Source organism: Oculina patagonica, chromosome 13 (assembly GCF_052425735.1).
Source record: "Oculina patagonica isolate OP01 chromosome 13, crgOcupat, whole genome shotgun sequence".
NCBI classification, from domain to species: Eukaryota; Metazoa; Cnidaria; class Anthozoa; order Scleractinia; family Oculinidae; genus Oculina; species Oculina patagonica.
Window position 1 is genome coordinate 34,938,727 of NC_135770.1, and position 21,657 is coordinate 34,960,383.

The following is a 21,657-nucleotide window of genomic DNA, read 5'->3' on the forward strand; positions in this document are numbered from 1 at the left end:
GTTAATTGAATTAGTTTTTTTTATAAGGAATTGCAATTCGAAGACGCAGAACAAAGTGCCACTTGAATCCACTTAGTGTATAGTTTATCACGTGATCTTATCTCAGCAGTTAGTTTTATCACGTGATCCTGGGAAAAGCGTCACATGATAAAGTAGTTAATCACGTGCGCCGATAAGAACATCATGTGATCACAGCAGCTTGATCACATGCTTTCACCATGTATCCTCGGAGTCACTTCTAGTGTCAAAAGATAAAGCACGTGATCAAGAAATCCGATCACGTGTTGTCATTGTGGTTTTAACAGCTCCTGAAAACGCAGTAACCGTAACTTTGGCAACCACGCTTCGCTTCGCAATTTCATGACGTGAATGACATCTTAGTCATCATCAATAACTATGGCTTCCACTGTTTCGTTTTCCTGAGGGGGTGGTAGAGCATAGATCAGAGCACGAAGATTTGTGCTACATTTTACTTCTTTCCAGGGTTTTCTTGCCACTTTTCTTTGCACGTCCACTGATAACGCTCGGCGGGCTTTCCTATGAAAACAAAGAATTCAATGGAAATGTAAGTGCAATGACCTCGCAAGTTCTTTCCATCAACAATGGAGTACAGCGTTTCGTCGACGAAAGTATTTTTCGCAAAGAATGGAGTTCTTTTTTTTTTTCGTTTTGCTTATTTCTCTTGACAACTTCGATGATGAAACCACCTTAACATTTTTACAGCTTTACTTTTGCCGCCCTCGGAGAGCAAGGCTTTACTTCACATTGCATGATTCTAAAAGTGGCCACTTAATAGAGTGAGTAAGGTATTGGAAAATATCGCTTATTTGAGGAGGCGCGCTTTATTGAGGGGAGAGGGTGGGAGGGGGGAGTGGTGCTATGTATTGTGCATGTTACCTTGATCGCTTGCTTGACAGAAACTGGAACTCCTCAGGCGGATCAATGAACTGTGGATTAATGTGATGAGCCCTGGAGCCAACAGACTTGATCACCTGGCTAGGCTTACTGTTAACAACCGGCTTGGAATTCTGACCAACTACTACCCTGTTAGGCACCGGAGTGGCCACTGAATTCACAATGACTCCTCCCTCGGGGTTTCCTTTGGTCGGTGGCGGCGGTGTTGGCTTGGGGAGCAGGTACGGTTTGTTTGCCGCCCCTGGGGTGGTGTAGTTAGGCACACTGTTCATGGCTCGCTCCAAATGAAGCTGTCCATTGATGTATGACGTCACTGAGTGCTGGGCATATGGCACGATCTTGGTAGATCCGGGACCTAGAGCCGGACTGACGTCACAGTATGCGGGGTAAGACCGCTGTTTGGGCGGCTCGGTGGACGCATGCATTGTTTGTTCATGGTGAGTCAAACTCGCTGTAAAAAAATCAAATGTTATGAGTACGGAATCTTGTGCGCCAAGACAGATGTCTCTTTATGCAAGCTGATGGAGAAATGGCAGTAACATTGGAAGTTGCTCACCCTGGTTATGAAGGATCTTTCCGCAGTAGGTGCACTCGCAGCCTTTCTTTCCTAACGGTGAAGTTGCACTGAGTCGTTTTGGTGACGGACCTACACACAGGGACAAACAGATACGAGTTTAAACTGTCGGATAATGATTGGCTCATATGATCAAGGTGGGGGACCAATGAAATAACAGAATGTTAGTATACTGTAGTTCCAAAAGGGGAAAGCCAAAGGGAAAGTCAGTGAAAAAGACGTGTACAAATAAAACCAGCCGCCTATACTGGGTTGGCAGGCCATTGCGTTTCTCTCAAGCCAGTCCTTCTCCACAGCGCAAGCAAAGGTTGGGTTACAAGGCGTAACTGTTTCGGTAACTCATTGTAAATTAAATCCAAAAGTCGAGTTAGTTTTCAGGCAAATTAAAACCTAAAGTTATTATCAACAGGAGTCATTACCATCACGAAAAGCAATACAACGCTGTTACTGAGCAGTTTAAGTACAATTAACTTTTAATGTTGCTCTTTGTAGAAGTTTTTTAGGTTGTCACAAAATGCTTATTGGCGTTATGTGTGGACCCAGAGAACAACTGCTCATATCTTACCATCAATCCCATTCTGCTGTACTGAGCCGCCGTCATGAGATCGCTTCCTGGACATCATATGATTAGTAGTCGCCTGTGGCGCTTGCTGGCTCTGGACGACAGGTTTAGCTGAGGGTATGGCCGCATACTTCCAGTCGCTTGCCTTGGGCGGAGTCGGCTGGATTGGTACGTAACTCTTGGATGGAGGAATCATTTTTCTCGAGGGGGAGGTGATAGAGTGACCAGTAGGGGTGGGTGGGGATGGTGAAGTTGGTGAATGTTCCTTGGGGATTGGTAGAAGGGTTGGTTTGGGGGGTTTAGGTGGTTTGTGCGGTTTAGGCGGGTTGGCTTTGATCTTATCCACTGCATCGTGAATTTTTCGTTTTTTCATTTGTTTCTTGGCCTTGACGATGGCATCAGCTTTAGGCCCCTCGAGTCTCTTAAGACCTGAAGATGAAATTTATTATTTGAAGGCCACAAGGTTACAATTGCTTTTCACTTTTACGTGCTACCCTCTTAAAATAAAGACAACTTCACTTCACAAGATTCAGTGACTCCGAATTATAACAGAGTAGCACTGCTTTACTATCTAGTACTGACAATCACAGGACGCAAGGTTTTTTAATTTTGCTGGGGTATAAACTCATCTCTCGTGATGTGAACGAAATTAAAGGATCACTCCTTTAGCGCACAGCCCAAAATATTTATTCTCCGTACTAATTACCATGTAATTCTCTCAACGTTAGTTCTGAGAACTTCACAGCACATAAAGACGAAACTCCCTAATTAGTTATTTGTTTTATGCCCATCAGCTATTTGCTTGACAAAGTATCAACATTGAACTCAGTAAAGGATCAAAATACTGAACAAAAACTTGGAAGAAACGTAAAAACGTCTTTTGGCTAACAGAATGCTGCTATTGACAGTTTCTGTCAATAGCCAATCCATCCGCTTTCCACTGAAAGCTGCAGCTTGATTTATTCATTTACTTTTTGTCAACTGAAAGTTGTAGTCTGGTGGTCAAAACCTTGGCAATTTTTGTTTATGTTCGGCCATTAAACAAATTTATACAGATGAACCTCTTATAATATGCACATCAAAAGGACAGGAAAGAGTGTTATAGAGGTAGTGTTAACACAAATTTTTTTTTTTTTTTTGGACTAAGTAAACTGTCTGTAATAGGGAGGTGGCAGTATTTTTTAGGTGTCCATAAAGAGAAGTTCAACTGTAGTAAATTGCCAAATTAAGTTTAGGAAGGACAGAAGAATGGAAGACTTACATTGCGATCTGATTTCCTGGATGTTCATAGCACCTCCAGGCACTCGGCAGTGATGCACTTTATTATAAAGATCCTGGCAGAGCCGCCGGGCCAGTCTGGTCAGCGGAGTGGCCCTGATGTAGAATGGTGACCTGGGCTTGAGTTTACGTGGGCTGGGAGGTCTGTAACCATGCACAGCTGTTAGGTGTCGAGTAAGGTTTGGACGGGAATTAAACACCTGTGAAAATAGCAATAAAATAAATATGTATCTAAAATAGAAGTGGGGAAGTGGCCATTACATGTTTGTAAACTATAAAATGTGCTCTTTGTGTTCGTTTCTCTTCATCAACACATGGGGACAAAAAAATTATCATTGACTTGTTTTTCTCATTCTCAGAAATGCTTTGTACAGATTCTCAGCCAGGTGGAAAAGGTAAATGTGACTTTCCCTTGTAAGGGCACAAATTCTCCAAAATTTAATTTACTATGTCATTAGCTGTAAGCTCATTTTCAAGCAAAGTACAGTGATCTTAGATCTGTTCATTCTAGCATGGTGTACAGGCATGATAAAAGCAGGATTTTATAAACATTCATTTCAACCAGTTTATGGTTGTACCTTTTCACATCGTGACACCCCGCACTTGTACATCTTGTGTGTTCCCATGTGACTTGACAGGCGTTCTGTTAAGGACAATCAACATTATTTTTAGGTGGTATAATAACATTCCACAATTATAGAGCTACCATCATAGCTATGTAATGTGTGCTGAGAACTACCAAGCTAAATCCCTTTGCACCAAGGTGATCTAAGATGCCAATATTGCATGATAACATTGTGTAAACAAGCATTGCAAAGTATGTTTTCTAATGACATTTGGGGTTTATTACTTTTGGCTACAAAGTAATAGCCTGAAAAAAACAGATGTACCTAATTGTTACTTAGTTTCGCAGGAACTTAATTTCGCGAAAATGGAACAGGCATATTCGCGGGAGTTAGTTTCGTGATTTGGCCAAAAATACGTCATTAACATAAATAATACAACAGAAAACATTTAAAATAAATTTTTCGCGGGTCTTAAATTTAGCAATTTTTTTGAAAATCGCGAAAATTAAGTCCCGCGAAAATAAGTAACAATAAGGTATCTGCAACATGCTCATGCCAGTACCCCCCTCCCCCTACCCTCACAGCTAATAGAATGAGTATGTGTTATAACACAGATATCTGTTTTCTCTCATACTGGCAAAGTTACGGCTCACTCATATTACATGGCAAAATGCAGCCTATTCTTACAACTTTTATTTGCATGATTTTGCAAAACCAAAGCACATACCTGAGCCACCTTGAAATGACATAAACAATTTTACTTGATCATTATTTTTTTCTATTCAAACAATTTTTCTAAGCAACACAAATCAAGGAAGCAGCCATTTCAACTGTGATATTCAACAGAAAGTGAAGTCCAAACCTGCTCTGTTGAAGACTTTGCCGCAAACTCTACATGTGTAACTTGGTTGCAGACCGCCGTGAGCCTTGCCAGATAAACCATCTGATTAAAACAATAATTTTACAAAATAATTATTATTGTCAAGAAAACATTTTAGAACACAACACAGTGACTCTGGCCAGGGGTCGATAGAGGGGGGAGGGAAAAGCCCAGACGGCCCGATCTAGAGTGCAGTTGTATGAAATTGAAGTTTGCAAGGTCCTGGTCTTGTGTCACAGGTAGATAAAATATTGTTGAGTATTGATAGTAATGTGTCATTATTGATAATGAAAGCCGGAAACTGTAAAATGTTAATACCTGGTCTTTTCAAGCCGCCGTATTTCTTCCAATATATCCAGCACAGTGTACAAAGCCAGAACTTGTGCTGAGAATTTGGAACACCCCAGGGATACCACTGCTGTGATGAGGTTCCTGTGGTCATCAAATTAGAAATATTATGAGTTACTGTTGTATTTGTAATTATGTGAGTGTGTTATTTAATATGTTACATAATAATCACTGTGCACTTACCATAGCAGCTTTCACATGATACACCTACAAGATTGGTAGCCACACCCGGCGGAGGAGTTAAAATAATAGTTGAGGTTTGCTTTTTCCCTGATTGGGTTGTGTTTCCACCACTGAAGAAAGAAAACAAGATTATGAGTAAAACAGTTTATATTTAAAGGAGCTAAGTCACAGACAACGAATCTTGAAAAAATTGGCAAACTTTTTCAAATTTGTTGTTGGAATACACCTTAATTTTTGTCAGTCAAAACCATTCTTATGTATTTAATTAGAAAAATAACTTAAAATACTGTGACATACCGTATTTATTCGGCTATAAGCTGATCCCGGCTATAAGCCGAGACCCTAAACTTTTGGTTTTTAGAACCAGTTAGACTCTGACAAAAAATAAACCCAAAACACTCCGCTATAAGCCGAGACCCAATTTTTCCTTCAAACCAAAAAACAATCCACGCGCAGCAAATCAACAGATTCGATAAATCACAACTATGTAATTGAAACAACAACAAAACACTGATAAAAGATGAATTTACTAAATAGAACCATACATACGCGTGACAAAAAAAAATACACCTGAGTTCCGAATCCTATCTCAAACAAGCATGCGTTCTTCCGAAGAATTAAGCGGTTGTCGATCGTCATGCCAAAAGCTACTCGTTTTAAAACAACTAAACCTTCAAACTGAAAGTTGTTGCCAAGAGAGAACCCGTTCAGAACAACTGCAAGATCGTCAGAGAATACGGATATGATTCAGTGAATCTTCAGTTCGTCGCAATTCGCCAAGTCGGTGAAGTCGAACAGATCAAGAAGATAAAGCGGGTGAACTTAAGATGTCATCGAAACGAAACTCGATGTGCTGTTATTTGTCGAGTATCCTGAATCCAATCAAACTCTCCTGATGTGGTTTCTTTTAGCAGAGAAGTCGTGGTTTTCGGTTTGAACAAAAATATTACATCCAGTTGAATTCTGTTAGGATCGTGTTACAATGTTTACCGAGCGCGTGGGAAGGACCGCTTCTGATTGGCCAGTTTCAAACAAACCAAAGCAAAGATCAATTTCTTCTTCCCTTTCACTTTAAAAGGCAAAGGAACAGCAAAAGTCTCTGGCAGAAATTGTAGAAGAGATTTCGAGGAAATTGTTTAAGACATGCGGGATTTCGAATGCTGTCGACAGTTCAAAACACGATCACCGTTCACGTACGCCGACAAGATTAATATTCTAGAGCGGGCCGATGTTCGACGAGTTACAGCCTAAATAGCGAAGAAAAGACGAATGAAAACTTTATTCCTAACGTTGCTTCATTAAACCAAATGGCTTTTTTAGGGAGCTGCCACTTAATTATAGGTAACGACCAAGAATACGCTTGTTAATTTTTGTTTGTTGATGATCGCTCGGCTTATAGATGAATATTTCATCTGTCTTGATTTAAATTCAACTCTTTTCTTGTACCATGGAATTTTTTTTCGGCGAAAATACTCGGCTATAAGCCGAACCCCCAGTTTCGTTGAGTTTTGACCAGTTCTCAGTAAGATTTGGTGAAAAAATCGCTCGGCTTATAGCCGAATAAATACGGTAGCTGCTTTAATGTCTAGTTGATTGTGTCATCCATGTGACACTGGGGTGGGAAGAACTCTTACATAAATTTATTCAGCATATTATATTAGTACTTACAGAAGACTAACATATTTTTTTTCTCCTTATCGAACAACCCGATTTCTTACAAAACTGAATTAGATCCTTGACACATAGAGCAGTTTTCACTTGAGTGTCGAAAGTTAATTGCGTTTGCTTTGGTTTTGCATTGCTACGCTTAGTGATTGGCTTAAAAATCTCGCGCGACTTTCTCAGCCAATCAGAACTAAAACCAAAACCAATCGTGACTCGCTCCCCCACGTTTTCCTGAGCTTCGTGCCGGCTACATGTATTTGCTTGGAGTTTTGATTGGTTCACTGGTTTGTCTGTGTCCTTTGTGATTGGCCGGAGTAATTACTTTGGTTTTGGTTTTACGACACTCAATTGAAACCTGCTCTAACAACAAAACTGATCAATCAGATCAACAGTTCAACAAGAAAACCTTCAAAAAAATATCGTGTATATCATGTCATCTCTTCAGATGGCTGCCGCTCGAATTTTCAAGATGTTAAACATTAACAACTGCCTATCTGAAAACTATTTAGACAAAACTAAATAAATTATTAATACTACTGAATTCAAACCATCTACTGTGAAACGAAATTAGTTTGTCCAGTTTATACCAAAGGACCAAAGGATTGAATTTTATTATAAAATTTAAAGTTACTTACAGTCCAGGTATGTATATCTGTGTTAAATTACATTCCTTAGAGACTGCTTTTAGTCGTTTCTGTAAACAGAATATAATGTTTATTGAAACAAACAAAAATAATATTGATTTTTCAACAACTTTCTTGTTCATACTTATCAAATAAGAAAATATTTAATTATAACTTTTATTATTGGTTCTTTGATTTAGTCAATGTTCTTAAACATTCAATACTTACAGTGCGACGCGCCTTACCGTGGCCACCCAACAAACTTTTTTACAAGTTAGCCAATCAGGTTGCACGATTATGATTGATGGCCACGCCTCCTTGCAAAGTTTCTAAAATATAATTTACAAAAGCGGGAAACGTTTTACGGAAGAGACGAAGATTTCAACTTCAATCTACTGATATAGTACATAATTTATTTTTTAAACATATCCGCAGTTGCGGAAATAGTTGTAAGAGTTAGCTGCTGAAATTGACAAAACACCCTCGGCTATAGCAATTTTGGTCTCTTCCATCGCTAACAGTTGACATCTCCGAAGGAATTCCTTTATTTGATGGAAACAATATTCGCATGTATTGAGATGTGGCGAGTACGGTGGCTGGTAAATAAGCTGAACACCATAGTCATTCAAAAGGTCTCTGAGAACTGGCTCAACAAAAAGGCCATGATGAAAGCCACAATTGTCCATAACGACGCAATCCCCGCGTTCAAGAACAACACTTCTGTCTGGTCGTTGTATTTCGACAGCGTCTTCAAAAAAGTTTAGCAATTCAAATCCATTCGACGGGCCGTCAATTATATTAAAATAGTCTACTCCAAGGGCAGAGTGGAGCAAGTTGATGGTGAAATTGGCGTTTGAAGCGTATCGTTGAAACTCGATTGCTTTCTCACCAACTGTGGCGTTTCCGTAGCTACGATTTCCAGTAGTTTTTATCACACTTGCCTCATCAAAAAAATGAATTTGGTTCGGTTGAAAAGTAGAAATGGCATTGAGATACTCATTTTGGCGGACGATGTTTTCAGGAGTATTGCTTTCTAACTGTGCAACCGAGAGCTTCTTCTTGCTCATGATCAAGTCACGTCTTAATCTTTTATTTATTTGAGAGGCGCTCGGCAAGTCGTCCGCGTCCACAACTCCATCTAACAAGAGTCTTTCCTGGATTTCGGAAGCATGAATACTTGGTTTCATAACTTTCTCGACAGACACAAATTCTAGGACTTCAGTGGTAACTTTTGGCACCAAAAAACTAGTACGAGGAATTCGCGTTGAAATGTTTTTATCATCGTACTGTTCAAGGACGTTTTGGACATAGCCCCGGCTTATTCGATGCTCTGTTGCTATCTGCCGTTGGCTTAGACCTGTGTGTGCTAAGTCTAATACTCTTTCTCTAATGACATCAGGGTATGCTCGTCCTGAGTCGTAGCAACCGCCTTGTCTGTTTATGCGAAGTTGAACGTTCGCTGGAGAAAAAAAAATGACAAGTCAAGTTATTTACTTTCGCTTTTCGATAAAAATGAGACTACTCTCAGACCATACGGCTGCGTATCAAAAGTCAATGTAATTATGATTAAACTCGGTGCTAGCTTGTAATGGAACCCAGCGCTGGGAACTTAACTTACGAAGGTTATAATTTCTATCCATCCTAGGGCTTGTTTACATCTTGTGTAGAATGGTGGAAATGCGACTTCAAACTTAAACTGACTGCACGAAATCAAAGTCACGTCAGTAGTGGACGGGAAGAACATTTCGCGCCACTTTTTCTAGTACCGTTTTCCTGACTATGCAAAATATGCATGAAAAACTGACGTGGCAAAATTGAACGGCGTATTATTTTTCTTGTAGTTTCACTAAGGAGTTAGCCTGAGTATCAGGCTTTTCTAAAGGGGAAGGGAGAAAGGGTAGAAGCGCGAAAGGAATTAAGGAGTTTGTATGTTTTCCTTCAGGCCGAGAACCTGATTAAGCGATGTATAAAAAGATTAATTGAACCGCAACCCAGACTATACTAAAATAAACAGTGCAAAAACAGAAGCAATTCAAAATACAAGAAAGTTGAGAAAAACGAAAACGATGGAAATGAGTTTGATTTTCGATAAAACGTGTATAGAATTTTACATGTACTTTGTCTACAACAGCAGACCTGTGTAAATAAACGATGGAATTGCAATTGCAAACACGGAGACTAAAATGATCAAAACAAGACTATCGTGTTCTTGAAATAATAACTTTAATTTTACTGCGGAGCGTAAATATCTACTAAACACAACTATTACATGTAAAATTGTAATCCTGTAATTGTAAAACTGTGCAAACGATAAAATGAAGTTCAAGAACAAACACTGGTAACGCAAGAAGCAAATTACATCTTGTTGATATTAAAACCATGACAAACGGTCGCAATCCTCATTCCATGTTCAATTCAGTATTTCTAAAAATTCAACCGAAAAAAACGATTATTTTGTTCATAAACTGTACTGATGTGAGTCGTAAACTCGAAGTTCCTTCACTTCACAAGAATGTAGAAAACGTAACATGTACTAGGAATTTGCATATAAACATAACAACTCGAGTCAGAATTACAAAACATAATTCACGGGAAAAAGGAACCTCCTGTGGAATTCTGAACGGAAGGTACACCAACAAAGTACCTTTGAGTGGGCAAATAAGAGGAAACTTTGGCGTGATAATATTGCTCTATTATCAACGGCAGTTGCCAATCACCTTCTTCCGGTTTCCATTTTGGGACTTCATTTCGCAGCGCTCGTTGCAACACCAGTAAATCCTTGTCTAGTTTCAAACGATCCGTGTATTTAGGCAAATTCTGCAAGCGCAGACGATTACGCATAACTGAGAAAAAACTCGACTTGGATTTTTCTCTCGCTGCCGTAAAGTTCTCTAATTCACCCTTGTGCTTTTCATGTTGCTTCTGAAGATCTTTGAGTTCTGCCTGCAATGCTGATATTTTGTTTTTTATCTCCGGATGTTTTTCTCGGATTTTGCAGTTGCTGCTGCTCTCACAAGGCGCTGCTTTACAAGTTGTTTTGGTATGGCCAGTTTGATGGCATCTGTTGCAAATCCGTCCGCGTATGGCTGCTAAAGGAGTAAGTTTTTCTTGCTCACTCTTCAGTTTTTGTAACTCATCCACGGCGCTGCTGATTTGCACCTCAAGAACGAGTAAATTTTCTTTCATTTCATTTGCCTTCCTATCTAGCGGCTTATTCTCCTGACCGTTAGCGCTCGTTGATGGCCCCGCGGTGCCTTCAGCACATGGCGTCGTTGACAACATATTCGAGTTTAAACCAGCAGCGCTGTTGAACCGCGTACAAAGTTCCACAGGTCTCAACGGCGTTCTTCTATTTTCCGGGTCGACGAGCGCCTTTATTTCGCTTTCTAAGATCCGTTTTTCTGCCAGCAAAAGTTTCTCGGGCGAAGGGAAAAACGCATCTACGTCCCCAGGACGAAGGTATCGAAGCGACTCCAAAGTGCTAAATCCACGACTTTCAAACTGCTCGCTACATTTCTCCAATTTTAATCCTCCCGGAAGGTTCTGTAGCCATTTAAATACTTCGCTCATCTTAAATCGCTTGCAGGTTTACGCAAGCAGAAAACTTCGCTAAGATTCGATAACTCAAACAGTGTCAACTTAATTGTTTATACTGAAGATTGTACATGTTTTCGTAAACACGAACTTTGCAAGGAGGCGTGGCCATCAATCATAATCGTGCAACCTGATTGGCTAACTTGTGAAAAAGTTTGTTGGGTGGCCACGGTAAGGCGCGTCGCACTGTAACATTCAACAAAAACAAACTAAGGAATATTAATATTTGTTTCACAATATTTATTTCTAATTACTACAAATTCTAACCTGTTGTAGATATCTGTCAGTAGTTTTCCACATGTAATAATATTCCACTATATTTGAAAGACTCTTCCATGGAAGCTAGAAATCAGAAACAAGGGAATTCAGTAATTAATCTGGTCTGAGTAACTGACAAATAAATATGCCCAGCAGTTTTATACAACATCCTTCTGGTGTCGGGAATGCCTCCAATTGTTGCCCAACAAAAACTCACGTCACTTGTGAACAAAACTGATTTTATATTCACTACTTCACTTCACTGAGTTGATCGCTTCACAGAGTTCGCATCACTGATTTTCATAACTACAACGTGCAACTTATTACATAACTATCTGTCAATCAAAAATCTTAACAATACTCGGACCCAGTCTCCGACACTCTCCCCCCATATCGGTCCGAAGGAAAGATATGTAACTTGTCCTTAATACAGGAGACTGGGCAACAACAACAACAACGGATACTGCAAAATACTTAAGACAGTCACTAATAGGACCTTGTATAACGAGAGTTCAATTCATGGTTCAATGTCAATATTAAATTAAAGTTCTCAATGTCAGAGTTATCCTGAATTCTCCTCGGCTTCTGCAATTTGATGGATTCTTTCCTCAGCCCGCAAAGCTGCCTGTCTCCTTGGCCGGAAAACAGTTGCATCAGCATTAAGAACCCTGGAAGGTGCACGGGCAACTGAGTCAGAAGAAAGTTCCAGTGGATAAAGGTGCTGCACTGCTCTTTCGAGGAAACTCTTCCCTGATCGCAACTTCACAGCTCTTACCACTCCGTCTCTTCCTGGATACAGCTCCTGAACAATGCCAAGAGGCCACTTTCCCCAGTTTCCTGTATTTGATTGGCCCTGCATAATCCACTCCAACTACTTGGAATGGGTGAGATCCTTGCGTCCGATCTACTGGGAGGTTACCAGGTGGTGGGTTTGCTGCTGCTCTCGCTTGAAACTTTTGGCAACCATGGCATCCTCGGATGGTTCGCTTTGCTAGCTTTCTTAGGCGTGGTACCCAGTGGTGTCTTCTCACACTTGTCATTGTCAATCCAACTCCCCCATGGAGAGTGCGCAGGTGTTCATGGTGCACTAACTTCTGGGTGTACAGGTGTTTGTCTGGGAGGTATATGGGATACACACCCTGTATCCTACCATGGCACTCCAAAATCCCATCCTGGTTAGGTTGCAGGTTTAGTTGTAGACGGTCATCTTGATAGTCACAAAACTGTTGGGATCTCTTCACCCAGAACGTATGCTGGTTCTTTATCTCTTTAGTTGTCAGTGTGCCACTTAATTTCTGGTTAGGATTGCGTGAATTGTACAGGAACCTGGAAATCCATGCACAAATGTTTATAGCTTTGTTCAGTTCAAACTTTTCAAGAACAGCATCCAGCCTGTCAGTGACATCCACAGCAAGCGCAAATAATTCCTTGGTAGCTTTGGCTTCAGCTGTACTTCCTGCAGAGGGTTGGATAATTTGTTCCGGTGGCCAACGTTCACGATCTGCCATCCACTCTGGGCCCTCCCACCACATCTCACGATACTCAACACTACCACCTCTGCTCGCAAGATCAGCCGGGTTTTCTTGGGTAGGGACATGTCTCCATGTAATCTCTGACTGAGCACGAATCTTCTGTACCCGATTCTCCACAAACTGTTTGTATTGTCCTCCACCATTTATCCAAAAGAGAGCCACCGTACTATCTAGCCATCCATTCAGTTCCGTGACAGGCAATCCCTCCATGGCAACCTTCACATTCATCAACAAATTTGTCACCATATGAGCTGAGATTAACTCTAATCGGGGAATTGTTAAGCCCTGCTTGGCTAGCCTGGCCTTTGCTGTTACGAGCCGCTGAGTGATGCCTGATTCTTGCCTCACAACTGCATACACTGCTGCACCTACGCCATGGCTGCTTGCATCACCGAAGCCGTGTAGCTGAATTGCTTGGATGGGCTCCCTGTGTTCCACAAGGGCCCGAGTAATGGCTATCTGTTTGGGTAGACTCTGTTCCCACCTTTGCCACTTGAGTTTCAGAGTGCCCGTCAACTCAGCGTCCCATGCCAACTTTTCACAACACACATCACGATACAGACACTTCCCCACCAGAGTTACTGGCGAAACAAATCCAAGGGGGTCATAAATACTTGCAAGCTTGCGAAGAACACCTCTCTTGGTTGGGTCTGCTTCCCGCTCAGGAAAGGATATAATTATCTCATCACGTTCCTTGTCCCATCCCAGTCCAAGTAGACCTGATCCTCCTGCATGGGGTTTCACGAGTTGCTGCTTTGCAAAGGTTCCCTCTTTATCCACTGGTGGGACAGGGTTCTCTTCTAATTTAGGCTCATTTGACTGCCATTTGTGTAATGTGAAGGTTGCATCTTCAAAAATCTCGATAGCCTGCTGCTTCAGCTCCCTTGCCTTTTCCACTGTCACGCCCCCACTAATCAAGTCGTCCACATAGAGACTTTTGCGTAGTTCAGCCACTGCATGTGGTTCACGTGCTTCCCAGGTTTCCAAGTGGTACGTGATCACACCTCCTAGAAGAAAAGGAGATGGTGCTAGGCCAAATAAGGCTCTAGTAAAACGCAATGTCTCAATCTCTGAGTGTTCTCCTTGCTTCCAATGAAACCGCAGAGCATCACGGTCAGACTCTTTTATTCGTACTTGCAAAAATGCTTTCTTGAGATCTCCCACAACAGCTACAGGATGTGTACGTGACCTAACCAGTACATTCCACAATTTGTTTTGCAGTGGGGGCCCTGGGTACAAACAATCATTCAACGATACAGCATTGGGGTGGGCCTTGGCTGATGCATCATACACCACACGGACTTTCGTTGTCGCAGCTTCTTCTCTAATGACAGGTTTATGTGGGATGTAGAATTCAACTCCTTCTTCGATGATCTCACTGTAGGCCTGTTCCATCCCTGTTCGTTCCAGCTTGCGCTTTAAATTCTCTAGTCTGCGGAGACTTCCTTGTTTGTTAGAAGGGAGTGGGGGATGATTGCCCTTCCATGGCAACGCTGCCTCATACCATCCCGCTTCATTGCGTGACAACTGTTCTCGAAATTCCATGTACACTTCACCTTGGTCATGCTGTGGTGTGTCCTCAAGTCCCAACACATCTAATTTGCATAGTTCCTCATAATCCACTTGACTGGTCTGTGTAAGAAGCATGTGTGTAGTATCGATTTCCTCCCCTGGGGAAAGAATGACCCATCCCAACTTGGTGCGTTCAGCCACAGGTTCTCCCTGATTGCCAATCCGTGGTCGAGTGTCAGTTTTGATTCGAGAGAACACCCCAGCGCTTAGAATAACATGAACTGGAAGTAATGGTTTGGTGTCTATGTCGTCCATTTCCACGCCCTTCAAATGAGAGTAGGTTTTCATCAACTGTTCATATCTGGGATTTTCCAGGCTAAGGAGCTCTCCTCGGTTTACTTTAGTGAGATTGACTTCTAAACTGTAATCCCCAGACTTAGACGAAACAGTGCTCTTGTAAATCTCCATTTTCGCTGTGGTAGAAGCCATAAGCATCACAACCTTTTTGGGCTTGATCTCTGTTGGCCGTTTTCCCAGCAGGTCCAACAGCTTGGCAGAGGCATAACAGCTAGATGCACCAGAATCTAACAACGCACGACATTCAATTCCACCGACTTTAACCACCACAACAGGATAAATAACCTTATCATCATCAACCGAAGACATAACACTCTCCCCCTTGGGTTTTTGATCAATGCAGATAGAAGTGTGATGTCTTCTTGAACAGAAATAACATGACATTTTACTGGTACATTCGGCCGCCCTATGTTTAGGGCCAGTACAGTTAAAGCAAAGTCTTTTCTCCGCCAGAATTTTCTTCCTCCCATCAAGAGTAGTTACGCGCGGGCAGTCAGAACACCTGTGCGAGGTATCTTCACAGTACACGCAAACACGTGTTTTGGCTTCTTGTTGTCGCGTGTTGTAAACACGTGAGGGCGAGCGATCACGTTTTGGCGAGTCAGCTGAATTTGACTCCACAGGATTTCGGCGAGTCCACGACTTCAAAGCTTCGCACAATTGCAGAAAGTCCCAACTTTGCCAGTTCTCATCGTTCCTAACCAAATCGCCACGAATTCCAGACAATTTATCGATCGTGAGGGCTACATTTCCGTTGACTTCACTTAATTTTCCCATAGTTTCGAGCGACTGAACATCATACAACAACCGTTCGTAAAATTGATGTATTTTTCGAGGCTGGTTTCCGCTAATCTTCGGCAAATCCAAGATATCTCCCACGTAGGCTTTCTCCACTTCGCTTGAATTACCATAACGCTCGCACAAAATGCCCTTTGCCCTCTCATAGCCATCGGCGGTGAAGGGCAAGCCGTCGATGCTTCTCCTGACCGTAGGCACAACAAATTCCTTGAGATAGGAAAATTTTGTAATAGCAGCCATGCCAGACTTGTCGATTCCTTCGGTAAATTGGCCCCAAAACCTTGTCCAATCGAGGTTAGTTCCATTGAACTTCGTAATTGCAAGCTTCGGTAGTTTCGCCGCAGTGCCTTGATTTCCCACGTGACTTGTGTTTTCCTTTGCGTTTGACGATTGAAGTCTTCCTAGCTCCTCGTTGTATCTGACTTTCTGTTCCAATAGCTCCTTTTCGAAGGCTAACTGCTCCTTTCTGGTTTTATCAACTTGTTCCTGATCGATTTCGCTTAGGCACGTAGAAATGTTGTCCATATCTTGGTCAACAGCCGCTATATCCGCCTCTACTCCATCACACCACGTGCTAATGTCGGCCATTTCTTCCCCAGCGGCAATTTTTAGCTCTTCGACTTTTCGCTTTGACTTTTCCACAGAAGAGACGACGGCATGTATCGCCTCCTTATGTCTCTTGATACGGTTGCTATTTCGAGCCGCTAATATGGCTTCGGTTTTGTCCCTGGTTATTTTAAGTTGAGTTAATCTCGTCGCTAGATCACGGTTCGCAGCACAGGCAGACCACCCTATGTGTTCGTAGTTAATTATTGTTGTTGACATGAGACGAACAAAAGAAATTTTGAAATCTATAAGGGCTACTGAAATAAAGCTCTGGAAATTAAATATCTAAACTACATTTCGCTCTAAATATCTCAATGAAGTTGAATGAAACGTTTATCGACTCAATTGTTGCATTTCTTCGCCTGCGCGGGCCGTTTTAAGCGCCTTTTTAACTGATTTAGCCGGCCGAAGGTCGGTTATAGAGAAAAGAGGAGACAAGGCTTGCAAGTCGGCGGCCGACAGCAGCGACCTCCTCCACTTCAAACCGGAATTAACGCCAAACTACTGAAAATCTCACCAATCTGACGACGGCTATCGATCGGTGAGTTGTTGCTCTATCTCTTCGCCGAATTTGAACTTCATCCCTCCAACAATTTCCGAGAAAATCCACGCTGAAATCATGCATACGGCTTGCTGACTATGATCGGTGCTCAACTCAGCGACCAGAGAAATAACATCATCGGCCGGCCGTTTCAAATTCACCAATCAGCGCTTGGCATTTCGCGGCAGCCAGCCGCGGCTCAAAACCTGATTGGTGAATTTGAAACGGCCGGCCGATGATGTTATTTCTCTGGTCGCTGAGTTGAGCACCGATCATAGTCAGCAAGCCGTATGCATGATTTCAGCGTGGATTTTCTCGGAAATTGTTGGAGGGATGAAGTTCAAATTCGGCGAAGAGATAGAGCAACAACTCACCGATCGATAGCCGTCGTCAGATAGGTGAGATTTTCAGTAGTTTGGCGTTAATTCTGGTTTGAAGTGGAGGAGGTCGCTGCTGTCGGCCGCCGACTTGCAAGCCTTGTCTCCTCTTTCTCTATTACTGACCTTCGGCCGGCTAAATCAGTTAAAAAGGCGCTTAAAACGGCCCGCGCAGGCGAAGAAATGCAACAATTGAGTCGATAAACGTTTCATTCAACTTCATTGAGATATTTAGAGCGAAATGTAGTTTAGATATTTAATTTCCAGAGCTTTATTTCAGTAGCCCTTATAGATTTCAAAATTTCTTTTGTTCGTCTCATGTCAACAACAATAATTAACTACGAACACATAGCGTGGTCTGCCTGTGTTCGCAGCATCCATCTTTCGTTTTATAATTCACTGTAGTTTTTCGGCTCTTTTCCTCTTGTTTGAGGACACTGTCCCGTCGGAGGTGCCACTTTTGTCGGGAATGCCTCCAATTGTTGCCCAACAAAAACTCACGTCACTTGTGAACAAAACTGATTTTATATTCACTACTTCACTTCACTGAGTTGATCGCTTCACAGAGTTCGCATCACTGATTTTCATAACTACAACGTGCAACTTATTACATAACTATCTGTCAATCAAAAATCTTAACAATACTCGGACCCAGTCTCCGACACTGGATAAATTTATTGTTTATTATACACCGTTACTCTGTTTTACATTCTAGAGTTTTAACAACTTGTTTTTCATAGCATGCATGCCATCAGGGTGTCTAAGGCCAAGTGGAATACACACACCATCATATTCAGGGGTGTAGCTAAGAAAACACTTAGCCAACACGTTAACAAGCCCAGCTGGCTTTTCTGGCCTTGACAGGTCTAAAAGTTTACCTAGTAAGTCTTTGTTTTCATGTCAAATTTCAGCCAGATTTAAGTTCTCTTTCAGCGAGTAAAATTAGCCAGCAGCCGGCCCTTAGCGACATCCCTGCATATTTGAACTTGTTTTGACAGTGTATATCTGCACTCAACCTTAAAATGCTATGTCATAAGAATAACTAAGGATTTTATGAGCAACCATAATTAACTACATCAGAAACAGCCCTTTCAATAACTTTTGAAGAACAGGACATTTCTAAAATAGGAGGCAGTAGTAGCATGTGTATTTGGTCATACCGAGATTTGTCGTGAACTACTACAACAGACGACAAAAGTGTTGAGACAATTCAATGTCAAATGCTATATTTTCTCCCCCTTCCTCTCCAAATAATGTTGGGTTTTCTACATCAAAGACTGCACAGATCATACTACACGCACAAAATTGAATTGAGGGCCCGGGGATTTAAGAGATTCACTGCTAGATGAATTTGAAATTGAGGAAGCAGCAAAATATTGTCCAATGTCTCCTTTACTTAAAAGTGTCCCAGCTACTTTTGTTACTGACAGTAAGTTCTATAGTGCAATAGTTTTCTTGGCATTTGACCTTACAAATGACTACTTACAAAGTCTTTCTGAATGTCAGTAAAATCTTTGCCATATTTTTGGAGGGCTTCTTCAAACAGATTTGCTTCACCTACAATAATACAACAAATTGTCATTTTTCATAAATTGCATGTATTTACCATATATGTATGAGGGGCCGTAAGGGGGTTTCTTGTGAAACGTGAAATATTGTACATTTTTATTCTAGTGTGTGATCCGTGATTATAAAATAATATTGTCCGTGAACTGTGAATGACATGTTTGTTGTGACACGTGAAAGAGTTTTTTTTATAATCTTGAAACTTGACTAGAATTCTGCATTTTTCCATGAAAACTGACCTGCCGTGCAAGGAAGATTCCTTTTCGACACAATGTGCACGATGGCTAAATATTTATAAGAACAGGTTGTCAGTCATTTTTGCAAAATGGCTGTTGCAGTGCTAAAAACACTTAATATGGAGGCTTAAGTGCACAAGACTTCCTTGTCTAAGATGTTATTTTCTGTGAAATTTGATTTACCATTTTTTATTGTCGTGAACTGTGCACCCAACCACTCTTGCCGCCCCTCATGTAGCATGACTGAAGTCAAGAATAACAACAACACTGGCGTATATATCGCAGCTTTACACGTATGTATGCAAAATATCAAAAGTATCCACTGACCTGCCGACCACTCTTCCATCTCATCACGGCACAGGATGGGTCCCCCAGCAGGGACTAGACTGGCTATTGCCTTGCTTACATTATAACCATTGTTATGTAAAGCACACATTGCATGAGACTAAAACAAAGAAAAAATATAATAAACATTAGAAAAAAGAATTTATGGAAAAAACTTATTAGATCAGGGCCTAAGAGATACCATCAACCAAACAAACCCTGATTATCCAGACTAGCTCAAAACTTGTTACAATAGTTTGGATAATTGAACATCTAGAGAATTTAATATGAATATAACAGAACCACAGAGAAAACTCCAAATAACTCAACACTTGGATAAAAAGTTGTGATTATTAATGAATAACTTATATTTGCTTGTTTCACTTGCTCTCAAGATTTACAATAAAGAGTTTCTAGAACTATAGAGTAAGGCAATTTTAAACCTTTGATAGTCTGATTCCTTCTCTTGTTAAATGCAGCCCACCTCGGTTTTACCCAAACAAAAGAAGGCTTGATATTATTGTACAGAGGAAATTATTCGGCTCTCCTAATCACAAGTTTAGTGACTAAGCCACTTAGTCACTACTGCCTTGTAATATCTTGTGCTTTTCTCCTTTTCTTAACAACAAACTACCTTGCATTTATCTATTGTGTGAGAGATTAACATGTTGAATTTGGTTTGGAATTTGTTTTAAAATACTGAAATGGAAAATCTTTTTATATCGTGGTGTATTGTTTCGGACATTCCAGTAAGCAAAAGTCACATGTACAAATTCAGTGTTAAATAGATATACAAAAACTAGTTTGAAGAAACATGTAAATCAAACCAACAATCAGCATAACAGCTAAAATATGTGATTTGAAGTATGGCAAACATGCAATAAGAATCTTCCAATAAGAAATATAAATTTGGATGATGGTTTCAGTATGCTTCTTTAAAAAAAACTTGTATCTGTGTAGTTAAAGATGAGCCAAGCCTTTAACAGTCAACAGTTTGTTATTATTGAGTATGGTATAATTTTTGCTAATAGTTGGGTAATTTCTATTAATAAAATTTCAAGATTGTTGCCATCAGTCATGCATGACATCACATATATATACAATGTAAATACATGTTTTGCCTGAATAAACACGTCTTCTTTCCCACTCAAGACATGTCTGATGACATGTCTTGACAATTTACAAAAAAAGATGATTGTACAAAGACAGACCCCTAGCTTTTACACAATCAGTGTACGTGTTGTAAGCCGGTGACTGTCCAATACTACTCCAGGGGCACTACAAAAACAGCAGTGTGGCAACTCTCGTAAGCCTGTAATTCTACTGGTTCTCTAGTGTACACTGTAACAGTTGCTTATATTATGGGGGCTAGGGGCACTGTTCCTGTTGTCTGTTGTATTGTTCTCTCGAAGAGAAGAAAGCCATTCATGTGAGATCTTGCGAGAGCTGCTACCCGACCCAATGATAATATGGAATAAGGACTAACATATGGGCCTGGCACCTACCGCTCAGGTTATTAACCAGCTAACTTACCAGTGTAATGTCCCTAGATGCTGCTGCAGCACTCATGTGCAAGCTTGGCTGCTTTACTGAACTACTGCAATCAAGAGCTCTGGCAAAAGTACCAACAGATCTACAATAAAAAATAACAACAACAAAGGATGGTTATTGATCATGTGAAAGAAGTGGAAAAAAAGGTTTTTACTAGACCAAAGTATTGTGTAACACACCACAACACACAAACTCATGAAGGGAAACAAAACTGCACCACTCCCAACCCTCCACGTTAAGACCATTTTAGTCGCCATGGCGACTGAAATTTTGGAGCTGACGACTGGATTTGAACTGTAGTCGCCAGCCTGGCGACTAAAATTGAGAAGGATTGAAAGCGTGAGCTTAATTTAGCGACTAAAATTTTTCACTGGCGACCAAACTTGAGCAGACGGTGGCCAAATGGCCACTAAGGAAAAAAATAAACTTGGAGGGTTGACTCCATGTTGTGAAACAACATCTCAAACATTAGACTTGCATGCGACTGCATTATGCATGTCAACACTACTAACAGAGAATTTGCACATGTAAATAGCTGGTATGATATTGAATAAATTTTGAAAACATGCTTATCTTTTTAAGTTGAGGTAGAAGCCAGAAACTATGGCCTTCTGGTTGCTTTTACTGGCTTACAGTAATCATGAAATTTTCACTCTATTATACATACATGTACAATCTACAACGGAATTGCACATCAAAAAGTATTAATGATTGGCAAAAAGTGATTTTTGCTTTCCCTCAACCTGCCGTCTCCCCTGAGTCAGACACCAGGGGTCTAAGACAAACAAAACTTGCGGTTTAAATAAAATCA

The 21,657-nt window shown here is 41.0% G+C and overlaps 2 protein-coding genes across 2 annotated transcripts in view; both read right to left on the reverse strand.

The window, feature by feature from the left end:
* Positions 1 to 228: 228 nt before the first annotated feature.
* The window catches only part of LOC144635170 (metastasis-associated protein MTA3-like), a 28,439-nt gene continuing 7,010 nt past the window's right edge, over positions 229 to 21,657 (reverse strand). Inside the window, exons 8-21 of the mRNA XM_078494246.1 lie at positions 20,829 to 20,928; positions 19,299 to 19,416; positions 18,656 to 18,726; positions 11,456 to 11,530; positions 7,607 to 7,665; positions 5,307 to 5,416; positions 5,094 to 5,207; positions 4,758 to 4,838; positions 3,908 to 3,972; positions 3,313 to 3,529; positions 2,055 to 2,480; positions 1,472 to 1,561; positions 898 to 1,366; positions 229 to 537 (exon numbers count right to left, since the gene is read on the reverse strand). Of these exons, the coding sequence (XP_078350372.1) occupies positions 378 to 537; positions 898 to 1,366; positions 1,472 to 1,561; positions 2,055 to 2,480; positions 3,313 to 3,529; positions 3,908 to 3,972; positions 4,758 to 4,838; positions 5,094 to 5,207; positions 5,307 to 5,416; positions 7,607 to 7,665; positions 11,456 to 11,530; positions 18,656 to 18,726; positions 19,299 to 19,416; positions 20,829 to 20,928 (2,155 nt within the window). The 3' untranslated portion in view covers positions 229 to 377. The remainder of the gene's footprint in view (positions 538 to 897; positions 1,367 to 1,471; positions 1,562 to 2,054; positions 2,481 to 3,312; positions 3,530 to 3,907; positions 3,973 to 4,757; positions 4,839 to 5,093; positions 5,208 to 5,306; positions 5,417 to 7,606; positions 7,666 to 11,455; positions 11,531 to 18,655; positions 18,727 to 19,298; positions 19,417 to 20,828; positions 20,929 to 21,657) is intronic.
* LOC144635620 (uncharacterized) lies at positions 12,139 to 16,233 on the reverse strand. Its single transcript, XM_078494706.1, has one exon. The coding sequence runs from the start codon at positions 16,231 to 16,233 to the stop codon at positions 12,139 to 12,141; it is 4,095 nt and encodes a 1,364-aa protein (XP_078350832.1).

Coding starts and splice junctions, on each gene's coding strand:
- LOC144635620 (XM_078494706.1), bottom strand. CDS start 16,233: ATGGCCGACATTAGCACGTGGTGTGATGGAGTAGAGGCGGATATAGCG.